The 13,739-nt window shown below is 35.0% G+C and overlaps 1 protein-coding gene across 2 annotated transcripts in view; it reads left to right on the top strand.

The window, feature by feature from the left end:
• The window catches only part of TRAPPC8 (trafficking protein particle complex 8), an 86,742-nt gene that overhangs the window by 39,166 nt on the left and 33,837 nt on the right, over positions 1-13,739 (top strand). For both annotated transcript variants that reach the window (XM_010828969.1, XM_010828968.1), the window contains exons 11-14: positions 1,692-1,797; positions 7,845-7,976; positions 12,066-12,290; positions 13,201-13,309. In XM_010828969.1, coding sequence (XP_010827271.1) covers positions 1,692-1,797; positions 7,845-7,976; positions 12,066-12,290; positions 13,201-13,309 — 572 coding nt within the window. The remainder of the gene's footprint in view (positions 1-1,691; positions 1,798-7,844; positions 7,977-12,065; positions 12,291-13,200; positions 13,310-13,739) is intronic.

Here is a 13,739-nt window from a genome sequence, read left to right as displayed (position 1 = left end):
AAAACACTCTGGAGGCAACAAATAGTAGAATAACAGAGGCAGAAGATAGGATTAGTGAATTAGAAGATAGAATGGTAGAAATAAATGAATCAGAGAGAATAAAAGAAAAACGAATTAAAAGAAATGAGGACAATCTCAGAGACCTCCAGGACAATATTAAACACTACAACATTCGAATCATAGGGGTTCCAGAAGAAGAAGACAAAAAGAAAGACCATGAGAAAATACTTGAGGAGATAATAGTTGAAAACTTCCCTAAACTGGGGAAGGAAATAATCACCCAAGTCCAAGAAACCCAGAGAATCCCAAACAGGATAAACCCAAGGCGAAACACCCCAAGACACATATTATCTGTAGCACTTTCACTGCTTGACACAATGAGTTTAAAATGTTGCTTAAAGAAACAATAAAGTCCTAGACTTGTGGTAGCCTTGTGACTTCATAACTGATCATATGGGGGAATTTGTGAAGACAAAAATAAAACAATTGCGTTAGATTTACAAAGTTTACTAAAGATTCTTTAAGAACTGAGCATTTTGAGTGTGTTGTAGTATATGTAAGTTGTTGTTTAGTTGCTAAGTCATGTCCGACTCTTTGTGACCCCGTGGACTGTAGCCCACCAGGCACCTCTGTCCATGGGATTTCCCGGGAAAGAATACTTGAGTGGGTTGCCATTTCTTTCTCCAGGGGATCTTCCCAGCCCAGGGATCAAACCCATGTCTCCTGTATTGGCGGGCGGATTCTTTACCACTGAGCCACCTGGGGAGCCCAAAACATTCTCAGATAGTCATAAATACCAACCCTCTAAGAAATATCATGGTTTGTAGAAAGTTTATCGCAGATCACTACAGTAATTTTGGAAGCAATGAATTGTATTTTAAAAGCATAACTGTTCAGAATGGCCTTCAAGTTAGTGATCTTTGGTTGTAATTTTAAGGTCAAGTGGTATTTTCATATAAGGATTAGAATGTAAAATGAGAAGAACTTTGCTGCTTCAGTTGACCCTTGATCAAAATGGGTTTGAACTCTGCGGGTCCAACTTATACGTGTATTTTTTCACAAAATATGTACTACAGTACTACACAATCCTAGGTTGGTTGAATCCATGGATATGTAACTTTGGGTACTGAGGGCCAACCGCATATTTTTGACTACACTGGGCGGTCAGCAGCCCCACCCCCTGACTTGTTCTAGGGTCAGCTGTATTTCTGAACAAAAGGATTCCATCTTGAAATTTCTCAGTTTTCATTTATTTTTATTCAAGAATAAATAATCCAATTCTAGATTTTTGATGGTAGAAGTCCATGAGAAAAATCAGCTGATTTAATATTTTCAAAAAGAAGATTTTGGTCAGAAACAGCTAGACAGCACTAGCTCCTCAATATCTCCAGTAGTACTACCACAAAGAAAATGTCTCATTATTCCTGAAAGTAGTCAGTAAAATGAAATACACATAACCAGAGTTTACAGTAAGGAAAGAAGAGAAATCTGGGTGAAATGTGTACCTTCCTTTATGTCTGAAAGCAGGTTTTGTTTACTAACTGCTGGTTCTGGTTATGTTCTAGCATATATATGATATATGATACAGATTTCTTTTAGAATTGGAAGTTTTTGTTGAACTCATGGTTACTGTGATGTACTACAATATTATTATAGTGCTAATTATATTTTTCTTGACTATTTTTCTTTAGGAATATGGTATTGGCTGAAAGATGTGTATTGCTTAGTGCTGAAATCTTAAAAAGCCAAGGCAAATATTCAGAGGCTGCAGCTCTCCTAATACGGTTGACCAGTGAGGTACTAAAACTGTGTAGTACTTGTTTTAATTAGTATTGCTTCATATTTTTTAAAAAGTATTTTCTTTCTTCTTGAGAAGGGTATGCAGAATGAAATGAAAGGGGGATCTCTTTTTTGGAATTTATAACCTGGCTACTTTAGTAATTTGTAGAATTAATTTTAAATGCAATGTTTTGTAAACAGGATTTATTTTATTTATACATTTTAAGTCTACATGATTATTAACCACAACCATGCATTGTATGTCTTCTGTGAATTAGGTTTTGCTTATGGATAACAGTATTTAAAGCAACATGCATATACATCATTCCTGATGTAAAAATCAACACTTAAAAATATTTGGGAATTTTTAATTTTGTTTTTATTCATATGAACTTGCTAAATCATCCTAAACATTTTAAAAATTCTATATTATGAATATTTCAGAAGGATGAAAAACCTGCTTATAGCTGCTATTTCAGGTTTCCAACAATATTAAGTTGCATTGACTATAGGCTTGTAAAGAATGGCAGTAGTATGATTAAAGACATGTTTTTTTAGATGAGTGCTCAAGAACAGAAAAAACAAACACCTTTGTTTGCCCCTTAAATATTAACTTAACCTAGGGTTTTAACCCTTGGACCATTGTGCCTTTTTACTTTTTTGTCATCTGTTTACAGTTATGATTTTCAGTCTCAAATCTCTGCAGCCCTGGAGCTTTAGATTTGATTGGCCTGGAACTTTAGATTTGAATGACCAACTGTCTTTTAGACTCACCTATTCAAGTGTTTCCAGTGCACCTTTGAGTCTACATATCAATAACTAAACTTAATACTTTGTAGATCATGATCTTAAATTACAGCCAACCAGCTCCTAATTTGCTCAAGGCAGAAACTATTTGAGATGCTCCTATAGTGTTCTATATTGTTAGTGACACAGGATGTTTTAACTTCTTAAATATGTGTTCTTGTTATAACTTAAAATATTTCACTTATCTTTCTCTTTTTAAAGTCCCTCCTATTACTACCCTGGTTCATGTCCTTAATGTCCTTCTCCTGGACTTTGTCCCATTTCATCTTTTCTTCTCCTCAGTTCAGTGGTTCCGTTCTCAGTCAGATCCTTCAGACAGTACCCAGGTTTCGTCAGTGTATCTGTCCTGCCCTCTTACATGCTGTGAGACCACCATAGCATATGCTGAAAATTTATGTTTAAGCTGTTAGCTTCTTGGAGATAGGAAACTGTTGCTTTCAACTTTGTTTTTCCCTAGTGCCTAACACTGGGCTTGACACATAGTATATGATTTACAGATGTTTGTTGAGCTGAACCATTAATTATTCTATAAAGGTTTCTTAGGATACTACTAAGTAGGCTAAGGGATGATATTAAAAATATTTTATAATTGATACTATGTGGACACTGACCAATACGAACAGTTGTCAGACATTAACCTGTTTGGTAGAGCTGAGTGTGTTGAGTGTGTTGATGTTCTGTCTTTTAATAAATAATCTTAACTTAGGTTTGAATATGTTGGCCATGTTTTTCAGCCTAGGAATTATCAGTAACTGTAAAAGGAGTTTATGGTTTAGAAGCTTGGAATAAAATTTCTTTTATTAGAGCAGATTCTTGTGTCTCATTGTAACATTATTTTCTTTCACTGTTTTTTCTTTCCAACTCTTTTTTAAACCCTTTTTCAAAGCTGGATGATTTATTTTGTCATAAAATTCTAGAAAATTTATTATTGTCTTTTACTGCTTTGGGGTGAAAGATGGGGGTGAATGTGTGTATTTCCCTGGAAGTTGTGATTTTTAGTGGCCTTTTCTACTGTGCTTTTCAGGTATTTCTTTGAAGTAACTTGAAAGTAGAGACTGCTAGGCATAATGTGTCTAAGATTATTAAATTTTAGCTAATAATTATATTTATTGTACTCTTGTTCACTGGAAAAGCTGTATAAAATGACAAGTGCATTTATCCTGAGGGTCGAGAACTGAGTCACATAGTCTTGACACTCAGGAATTGTTTTTCCTAGTGTTGTGTTAATACCATTATAGCACTTGACAGCTGTGAGGCCTGGATGAAGAGTTGAGCTTTGAGTTTGTTGTTTGCACTGTAAGTTTGTGGGCAAGTGGATCTTATTCTTGGGTCGTGCTCTGGGTTTTTCAGCATGGCAGAGCAAATGCAGCTTAATGATAAAACATGTCACATTTATCAGCATATAGGTAGTATGTCTAAATTTGGTGCTTTAAAGCATGATGCTTTCCCTCTACTTGTGTCTGTATTTTTGTGTTGAACATTTATTCTGGTCCTGTAATGCTTTTTGTGTGTTACTCCATTTAAATGCAAATAAATCAGCTTATCAGAGGTATGGTAATAGCAGCAGTTTTTTATTAGTTTCTCCAGCTTGGGAGGAACTGTTCTGTTCCTGTGGTATGTTGGTCAGCTGTTAGCACCTTTCCTATTAATTTCACAGTTATGCAAAGGAAAAAAATCTTAGTGCCATGCCATCCTTGAGATCTGATTCAGTGAAGTTTGTTGTCCTTATCAGCTGTGTTTTTATGGAAGTTTTTACTGAAGCCTCTACCCTAAATGATTTTATATCTGGTTGTGGGCAAAGTTCACAGACTGGAGTTCTTGCTGAAGTGGCACCATGGGTTTTTTCTTTTCTCAGCTCCTCATAGAGCATGCATGATGGCCTTGTCATAGCATGGTTGTGAATTGCCACTGAAGTAAAATTGTGTACTTCAAACATTCAAAGCCTCTGCTTTTTGGATAAAACTGTCCCTCTGTGACATTCTGCCATTTTTCTTCCATCAACACTGATGGTAGTTAGCATTCTTTTCGGGGCCATTTTTTGGTTTCAAAGCAATGTTTTCCTACTTTAGGTGTCTCTGTAAGACAGGAACTAAGCAAAAAACAAAGCTGCAGTGAGATATAAGTGCAGTGTTTAGCCCTGCAGATCAACTCTCAGCAGCTTTACTGAACGCAGGGGCACATTTTGCTTCAGCTAAGTTAATATATGCTGTGGACTTGCCATGTCTTTCTTGAATTGGTCAATCCAATTAGAGACTGTTGAGGATTTACTGTCCTGGTTCTCAACTGATGTACAATCTTAATAGAATCATTACACACCACCAAAATTGTCTAGTGTATATTCCTTATTTTAATCAGAATGTCCAGGATTGCTGCCCACCAAGTTTTGCAGGATAATGAAGCTCTGTAGAGAATTAAGATGTTTTTATGTTCTGTGTGTGCATGTATGTGTGTGTGTATGGATGTGTGTGCATTGCTGGGAATAAACTTGAGAAATTTATTGGAGTTAAACTGACTCCATTGAGAAACCTAAATTCCAAAATAAAATTAGAGGGTATCTGCCTGTTCTAGATATTAATGATAAAGTAATAGAATAGAATGAGAATTTAAATGCTACATGTGATTGGCTGTCATTGTGTCATATTAGTGGGAAATGTTAGATTAATCACTGAATGGTATTGTGACACCTGATTAACTGATTCCTATCTTACTCATTGCATAATATAATTATAGCTTGATTAAGCTAAAATATGAAAAAAACAAAACAACCTCAAAGAAAATATGGAGCTTCCCAGGTGGCGCAGTGGTAAAGAATCTGCCTGCCACTGTAGGAAATGCAAGAGACATGGGTTTGGTCCCTGGGTCAGGAGGATCCCTGGAGTAGGAAATAGCAACCATTCTTTGCTTGGAAAATTCCATGAACAGTGGAGCCTGGTGGGCTGCAGTCCATAGGGTCACAAAGAGTCAGACATGACCGAGTGACTGAACATCCACATGCACACACACAGAAGAAAATATGGAAGAGTGTTTTTTTTTAATTTAGGAATGATAACATTCTTTCTTAGTTTGCAGTATTTTGAAGCCATGAAACTGAAAATAGTATGTTTGACTACTAAAGAATAGACTCTTTTATAGCAAAATTGGGAAATACTGTTTGCAAATGTATGACAAAGGCTTAATATTGATTAAGTGTACAAAGGGTTCTTACAAACTAGATAATCACAAAAACCCATTCACACATGGGCTTAACGGGCAGTTTGCAGAAAAAGTACAAAGACTCTTAAACATATGGTAGATGAACAGCCTTACTATTAAAGAAGTCTAAGTTGAGGAACTAAGTATTATTTTTCTTTTATGAAAAAGGTCAAAAATCTTAAAATTTATTTTTGGCTGGGTAGAGTAGAAAATAAACTCTTACTCTCCAAGAGTTTTTTTTACTGATATGACCTTTTTTGTATCAATATACATTATATATTGATTGGAATTTGAAGTATATGCATAGCTTTCATTAACTCAGCACTTCTATTTCCAAACACTGTCTAATAAAAATATTTGTACAGTTATTAAAAATATTTTTAAAGATGTTTATGGAAGAGTTTTTTTTGTAGTAGTAAAAATGTGTGGCAATATTGAATCAATCAAGTGGAGACTATATTAATAAATTATGCATTTATATAATAGAATACGGCATGGCTTTAAAAGAAATGAGAGATGTAGATGTTTTGGAAAGATGTCTGATACTAAGGTAAAAAGTGAGATAATACTCTGTGTAATACTATTTCTGTATAAGAAAAGCTGTGGCATTTAACATATAAGTACATACCTATTTAGAAAGAGAGAAGTGACACGGACCAGCGCCAGGTTGGTAATGGCATTTATCCCGGAGTCAGATGAGGCATGAAGTGGGGAAGAAAGATACTTCCTTTTTTTCTTCAAACATTCATTCTTAAAGGGGAAAAAAAAAAAGAGGCCATATTTAATAATTTTTTAAGAAGAAAGCATTTTCCTAAAAAAAATAGAGAAGTAAGCGCCCTATCTTCCCCAAGTAATTCTGATACCTTGGTTAACAACTGCTTGTTAACTATACATTCCTAATTTTCCCACTCACTAGCTTTTGGATCTAATTAACTAAGAAAATCATCTGATCATTTAGTTTTTGTTATGAGGGGGTCTGAAATAGATAATATCTACCATTTACTGAATGCTTTTCCTCAGATGTTTCCGCTCTGATATAATTTTATGATTGCTATGGAGGTAGTTGCAGTAATCAGTAGTCTATGAACACTTTTGATGTGACTATAATTTGTTGAAATTATTGCATTTAAAGTCAATGTTTTCTGTTTTCAACTTTCCCTGGGGAAAATAATGGAGCAGAACACATGGAAGGGCATGGTAAGTTCAGCTTGAGAACAGCTGAAAAGCTAGAGAAAGTTTGGTGAAAATGTTGTTGATGCTTGATCAGCAACGTTCAGTACTTTCTCAGTTATTTGTCAAGTGATGATGGCTCTGTCAGTTGAAAGATTGTCCTTATGGGTGAGGCTATAAATGCACAATGTGGTTTTTGTAGACTCTGTCGTAAGTCAGTTGCAGTGGAAACTAATTTGAGTTGTACCATTTACTAACATACTAATAGTAGGTGATAATCTTTGAAGGGGAAACCTTCTGGATGTTTTAATGAAAAGCAGTTTCTTTGGCTGTTTTAAACTAGAGCAAAACTGAGAATTCCTTTTAAGTATAGTAAACCTTTATAGAGGATAAAGTAACAGATTTGATTATTTAATGATCTGCACACATTCTGTTTTGGCTTTCCTCTTTTATTGGATGAATAGAAATAGGCTATTGTATGTCACAGATCCGTTTCCAGAAGAAATTAGATATGAATCTGTTTTTCTGTACTCCGTTTTCTGGTTCAAGTCAGTATACCTGTATTAATTCTCAGTTTATAATCTTTTTTTGCCATTTGAAAAGGGATTGCATTTCTTCACAGATTTATTGCATGGTGCATATCACAATCAGACTTTTGGCTTTATTTAAAGCGAAAGAAAATATTTCATGGTAGAGACTTATTTGAACTTTTTTTAAAATTTGTGCTTATTGGAAGAAAGAATCATCAAGACTGGATTGTCTCTTGATCTCTGTCCTCAGATACTTCTAATTTATATTGGATACGCTGTATATCATTTTAAGGAAGAAAATGTTTTTTCACTAATTAACTATAATTTTTGTGAAATTAACCTTCTTTTTCTTTAAACATTCAATAGGATTCTGATCTTCGAAGTGCACTTCTTTTGGAACAGGCGGCACATTGCTTTATAAACATGAAGAGTCCCATGGTTAGAAAATATGCATTTCATATGATATTGGCAGGCCACCGGTTCAGTAAAGCAGGGCAGGTGAGTGTGCTTGCTTTAAAAAGAAGATAATTTTTTATTTATTTTAATTTTTATTTGTCGTAACTTGTTTATTTTATAAATGTATGTTATTTGTCAATTTTTTGATTTAAAATTTTTAAGATGAAACTAAATTTTGTTCTGAGGTAATGTACATTGGTAAGGACATGAGATTTGGTTTTAAACAAATCTGGGTTTAAATCTTGACCTTGTGCTCACAACTTAACTTTTAAAGTTATGTCTTTGAGCCTTTTTTTTTTTTTTTTTAAATAAAATTTGCGATTTGCCCAGATTTCTTTGAGGCTAAATGATATATGTGAAGGCCAGATATACTGCACTTAAGTAACTTTAATTCTTCTTAAAGGTGATTGAACCTTCCCTACTTCAACTCTGGTCTTCTGTTGTCTCTCAGAGTATCTCTTAATGGTATTTGCTAAATATTTAATGGGTTGAAGTCATCTGTCTCTTCTCCCTGGGAGCAGCTGGGTTGGAAGAGATCTTTATTAATTTGGAGCTATTCTCCCCAGTAGTCCTTTTAAACATTAGCTGCAGGGAGCCTTCTTGAGGCAGAGAATGGTAATAGCACCTGAGATGCGGTCATTTGGGTCTGTGTGTGCTCAGTTGTGTCTGACTTTCTGCAGGCCCATGGACTGCATGACTGTGACCCCTGCCAGGCTTCTCTGTCCCTGGTGGTTTACTATAAGTATATGTAAAAATATGGGCTGAGTAATCATCTGTATATTCCAAGCACTCTGCTAGGAGCTGAGCTTACACTTGTTAAACTAACATGGTCTTGTCTCTTAAGGAATTTTTTAATCTAGTCAGGGAGTATGAGGATTTTTTTGAATTTAATTGATATGAATTTTTATGAATGTTCCTTTTTCAAAGTCTTGTGATAACAGAAACATGCCAGTGTTAATTCAAAGGTGCAAAGAAAGAAAGGTGTTCAAAATTACTCTGAATTTCATGGAAGAATGTCATGATTTTTAAAAATCAACTTTTCAAGATTGAGTTCCTCTACTTTTGGAAAATGGGAAGTTAGAAAATACGTGAACTTGCTTTATATTAAATACAGAATTGTAAAAATATTTATGAAATTAAGTCTTTATAATAATTTTATGTACTTTATGATTAGAATTTCTCAGGTTCTGAAGTGAGGGGAGAAAAAAAGCTCTGATTTTTCACAGTCCATTTTCCATAATTAGTACAAATGCATCTGAAATATACTATCCCATTGTTTCTCTTTGCTTAAAGTGTTCTATTAGAGAAATCTACAAAATGTGTTAAGCAGAAGAAAAATTACATGCCCCACTAGAAATGGTTCTGTCATTTTTCCACATCTTTGTCCACTTTTGTGAATGATTTTGTTTGTGGTTATGATGTCATTGGATCTTGTATTTACCTTCTAAAGGTACCGGACATACTGCCTCTAGGAAGTGCATGGCAGGTTAAAAATGCTACATTCTGGTAGGTTGAGATACATTTGCTCTCTGGCCTAATAATCATCTTTAACTGTAGTTATCTTGTGGAGTTAATGATTCCAAAGTAGCTGGTTTGCTGTTTTGTGACCTATATACCTTGAACCCGGAGGATCACTTTCTCAAATAGTAGAAATCTGAAATATGCAGACCTGTTAGAAAAGCAAATATATGTCCCATTGAAGTTGGTCAAGAACAGCGTCTTCCTTGGAAGATAAAGGTGCTCATCGTGTACATAATTCTGACTCAGGCCAAGTTGTTTCTGAGAAGCTCCAAAAAAAACCAGATGTGGCTATTGACAGAGATGAGTGCGGAGCATAGAGGAGATTATATGTATACAGTGATGTCATTTTTCAGTCCTCTGTGATTGCAAGTTCATGCCGAATTGCTTATCTTGTCCCCAGAAATTGTTTATAGTTCAGTTTTTTCCATTAAGAGTATTAACAAGTAAAAGGTATTTAAAAAGAGAAACAACATTATAATCAGTATTAAAAAAAATTAAAGTCTGAAGGTGTTTCTGATTATGCCCAGTATACCCTGGACGATCTTTCTGTTACTTTAAAAGGCAGACTTTAAATCCTTGTTACCTCTTAAATCTCTTTAGATGCTTTTCCAAGAGAGTCTAAAAAATGCACTTGAACTTGACATTTAGACACATTTTATTGGTTCTCTGTATCTCTCAGTTTTTAAGATTCAGTATTTGTGTTCCTTTACTAAATGCAATATGGAGATTGGGATTTTTATTTTGTTTTGTTTTTAAGAAACATCACTTAAAAATTACTTTGAGATGGATGAAACTGGAACCTATTATACAGAGTGAAGTAAGCCAGAAAGAAAAACACCAATACAGTATACTAACGCATATATATGGAATTTAGAAAGATGGTAACAATAACCCTGTGTACGAGACAGCAAAAGAGATACTGATGTATAGATCAGTCTTATGGACTCTGTGGGAGAGGGAGAGGGTGGGGAGATTTGGGAGAATGGGATTGAAACATGTATAATATCATGTATGAAACGAGTCACCAGTCCGGGTTCGATGCACGATACTGGATGCTTGGGGCTGGTGCACTGGGACGACCCAGAGGGAGGGTATGGGGAGGAAGGAGGGTTCAGGATGGGGAACACAGGTATACCTGTGGTGGATTCATTTCAATATTCGGCAAAACTAATACAATATTGTAAAGTTTAAAAATAAAATTAAAAAAAAATTATTTTGAAATGATCTCAAACCTATAAAACAGTTTCAAGTACAGTTCAGAAACTTGTTCACCTGAGCCATTTGGGAGTTAAGTTGTCTACCTGGTGCCCCAGTACCCTCCTAATACTTTAGGATATATTTCCTCTTTCTTAGAAACAAACTTCTTTTTTCCTCTACAGCAGTAAAACAACAATGCCAATTGAGAACTTAGCACTTAATACAGTATTACTATCTAATCCTCAGACCCTATTCAAGTTTTGATGGCTGTATAGTGAAGGATCCTGTCAGAAGGGTACTTTGATGTTTATGATGTTGACACTTCTGACGACTATAGGCCAATTATTTTGTAGAGATGTGCCTCCATTTAGGCTTGTTGAATGTTTCCTCATCCTGAGATTCAAATTGGGTATATTTGTAGGAGTATCACAAAGAAGAGACTATGTTCTCACTGCATGCTATCAAGTGGCAGATAATTTTGATTTGCCTTTAACATTTCCTAAAAAAATTGACCAATTCTGGTTGAAAATGATACAGATTTTGTTAATCTACCTTGGAAGAGGGTGGGTATAAGAATTTACTCTGAAGGAAAAGGTTTAGTGGAGAGAAACCGTTTTCTTGGTTAAAAAGTGAAAAAAAGTTAGTTGCTCTGTCAGGTCTGATTCTTTGTGACCCCGTGGACTGTAGCCCTTCAGGCTCCTCTGTCCACGGGATTCTTCAGGCAAGAATACTGGAGTGTGTAGCCATTTTCTTCTCCAGGGGATCTTTGTGACCAAGGGATTGAACCTAGGTCTCCTGCATTGCAGGCGGGGTCTTGAGCTGCCAGGAATACCAAATCCCGTGTTTAGAATGGAGGTTGTCTGAGTTCAGAGAGTGGCATTAATATGTAATTAAAGCCTAACATATACTCAAGGGTGTGGTAGGATGCAGCCTTAGGCAGAAGAAAAGAATGCCAAACTCTGTCACTATCAAAGACCAACAAATACATGTAGACACATACACCTTCATACTCATATATGCAGAATTAGAACACACTTTACTATTCAGTCCAGGGCAGTGGTATAGTGACTAACCAAATTTAAACTTCGCACGATAGCTCTCAGCTACAAGCTAACAGCAAGTCTCTCACTGATCTATGACTCCACCTGCTGCTGCTCTGGAAATTCCCAGATGGTTTTTCACAAAGTCAGTATTATTCCTGACCTCTCAGACTTCTTACCCTTGGACAGAGCAGCTGCTTGTCTGCTTCAGGACCTCTTGGTTTTTAGCGATCGTTGCAAAGTTTAGTTTCATTTTCTTCATCATCCCAGTCTCTGTTAGAAGAACTCAACTAGTTACTTGATTTGTGTGTGTGTTTGTCCAGTCCCAGAGAAATTTGGATTATAATACTTTGCTTTATATATTTTCTTACAGAAAAAACATGCTTTACGCTGCTATTGTCAAGCCATGCAAGTTTACAAAGGAAAAGGCTGGTCTCTTGCAGAGGATCATATTAACTTCACCATTGGGCGACAGTCCTACACTCTCAGGCAACTGGACAATGCTGTGTCTGCTTTCAGGCATATTTTAATCAATGAAAGTAAACAATCTGCTGCTCAACAAGGGGCCTTCCTCAGAGAATATCTTTATGTTTACAAGGTGAATACTTATTTTCAGGAGTGGATATTAAAATTATATTTGCCATTATTTTCAGCAAAACTCATTTTCAGTACTATCTAGTAAGAATCTTATAAGTGGTTTTATTAGACTACATATAACTATCTTTCATAATAAAGTGCAACAGACTAGGCTTTTGGTTATAAATCTGAGTTACATTGCCCTTCTACAGTTCTCATAAAAGAGAATTTTAATATTATAGTAAGCATTTGATTTGTGGCTGTATTTGGAATCTTAAAAAAAATACCATGAGCTTTTGGGACTGTTTTCTTCATTATGTATTTTTGAATTATAACTGGTTTTACAGCATTTGGGTTATTGTCCCATTCTTTGGAAAAGTACATTCCTCTGTTTCCTATGAAAGATGAGTAGATATGGATCTGTGAGAGGTAGACATTACTTTGATGTAATGCAGAAAAATTAATAGGAAGAAAAAACATTTCACTGAGACAGGATAGCAAAGTTAAAGCATTATTTTGTGGACAAAATGGAAAGTTGTAATTTTTTCCTCAAGGTCCATGAATAGTAAATATTTTATCTGTCCTGCAGAATATAATTACCCTTTTTTACTTTAGTAATTTTAAATCATATGGGTAAGAATTTTGGCAGATAGAATGCTATAATGAGTCTAGAAAGTAAAACACATATAAAAATAATATTTGGAGCTTTAGCGTCCAGAGAGAACTAACTTGCTGAGTAACCTTGAGATTCTCTTGGACCAAAATAAATATATCTAAAGTTCTTCATCGTAAAATTTTATGACTCGTATGTTAAGTAAAACTAGTGATTCTTAATATTCTTTCTTAACACGCCTTTAATACCTTATGTATTAAAAATGAGGACGGATAAGAGTTCTCTCAAAAATTCTTTTCGTCTTTTGTATTTCTCTTAGAATGTAAGTCAACTCTCACCAGACGGTCCCTTACCACAGCTTCCTTTACCATATATTAACAGTTCAGCAACCCGAGTTTTCTTTGGCCATGACAGACGACCAGCAGATGGTTAGTAAAGTTTAATTTGGCTTTGTTACCTAGTGACTTTTTCTTTGAAGTTATTTCATCTTTTTCCACTAAAAAATGATGTGTAATTGTTAAAGAGTATTTGAAAGTAAACAACTCGACCATATCATCTATCATCCTGCCACTTGAACCTACGACTTCGGTGCTTTTCCTTCCGGCTTTAAAATCTAAAAACGATAACAACAAAATAGCTGTACGTATAATGACTTTTCTCACATAATATAAAGAAATTCTCATAATATAAAGATTATATAATCTTGATAAACATTTTTAATGGTTGTAATGCATTCAATGGATATAAAGTATTTTAATATTTGCTATATGGTGTCCATCTTTTTTGATTATGTGAAATCTAAGTTGTAATGGACATCTTTGTGGATGAATCTTGTCTTAACATTTTATTATGGAAAAT

This window comes from Bison bison, unplaced genomic scaffold (assembly GCF_000754665.1).
Source record: "Bison bison bison isolate TAMUID 2011002044 unplaced genomic scaffold, Bison_UMD1.0 scf7180017864498, whole genome shotgun sequence".
Taxonomy (NCBI): domain Eukaryota; kingdom Metazoa; phylum Chordata; class Mammalia; order Artiodactyla; family Bovidae; genus Bison; species Bison bison.
The sequence above is the reverse complement of the archived record's forward strand: the minus strand, read 5'-3'. Positions and strand labels throughout refer to the sequence as shown.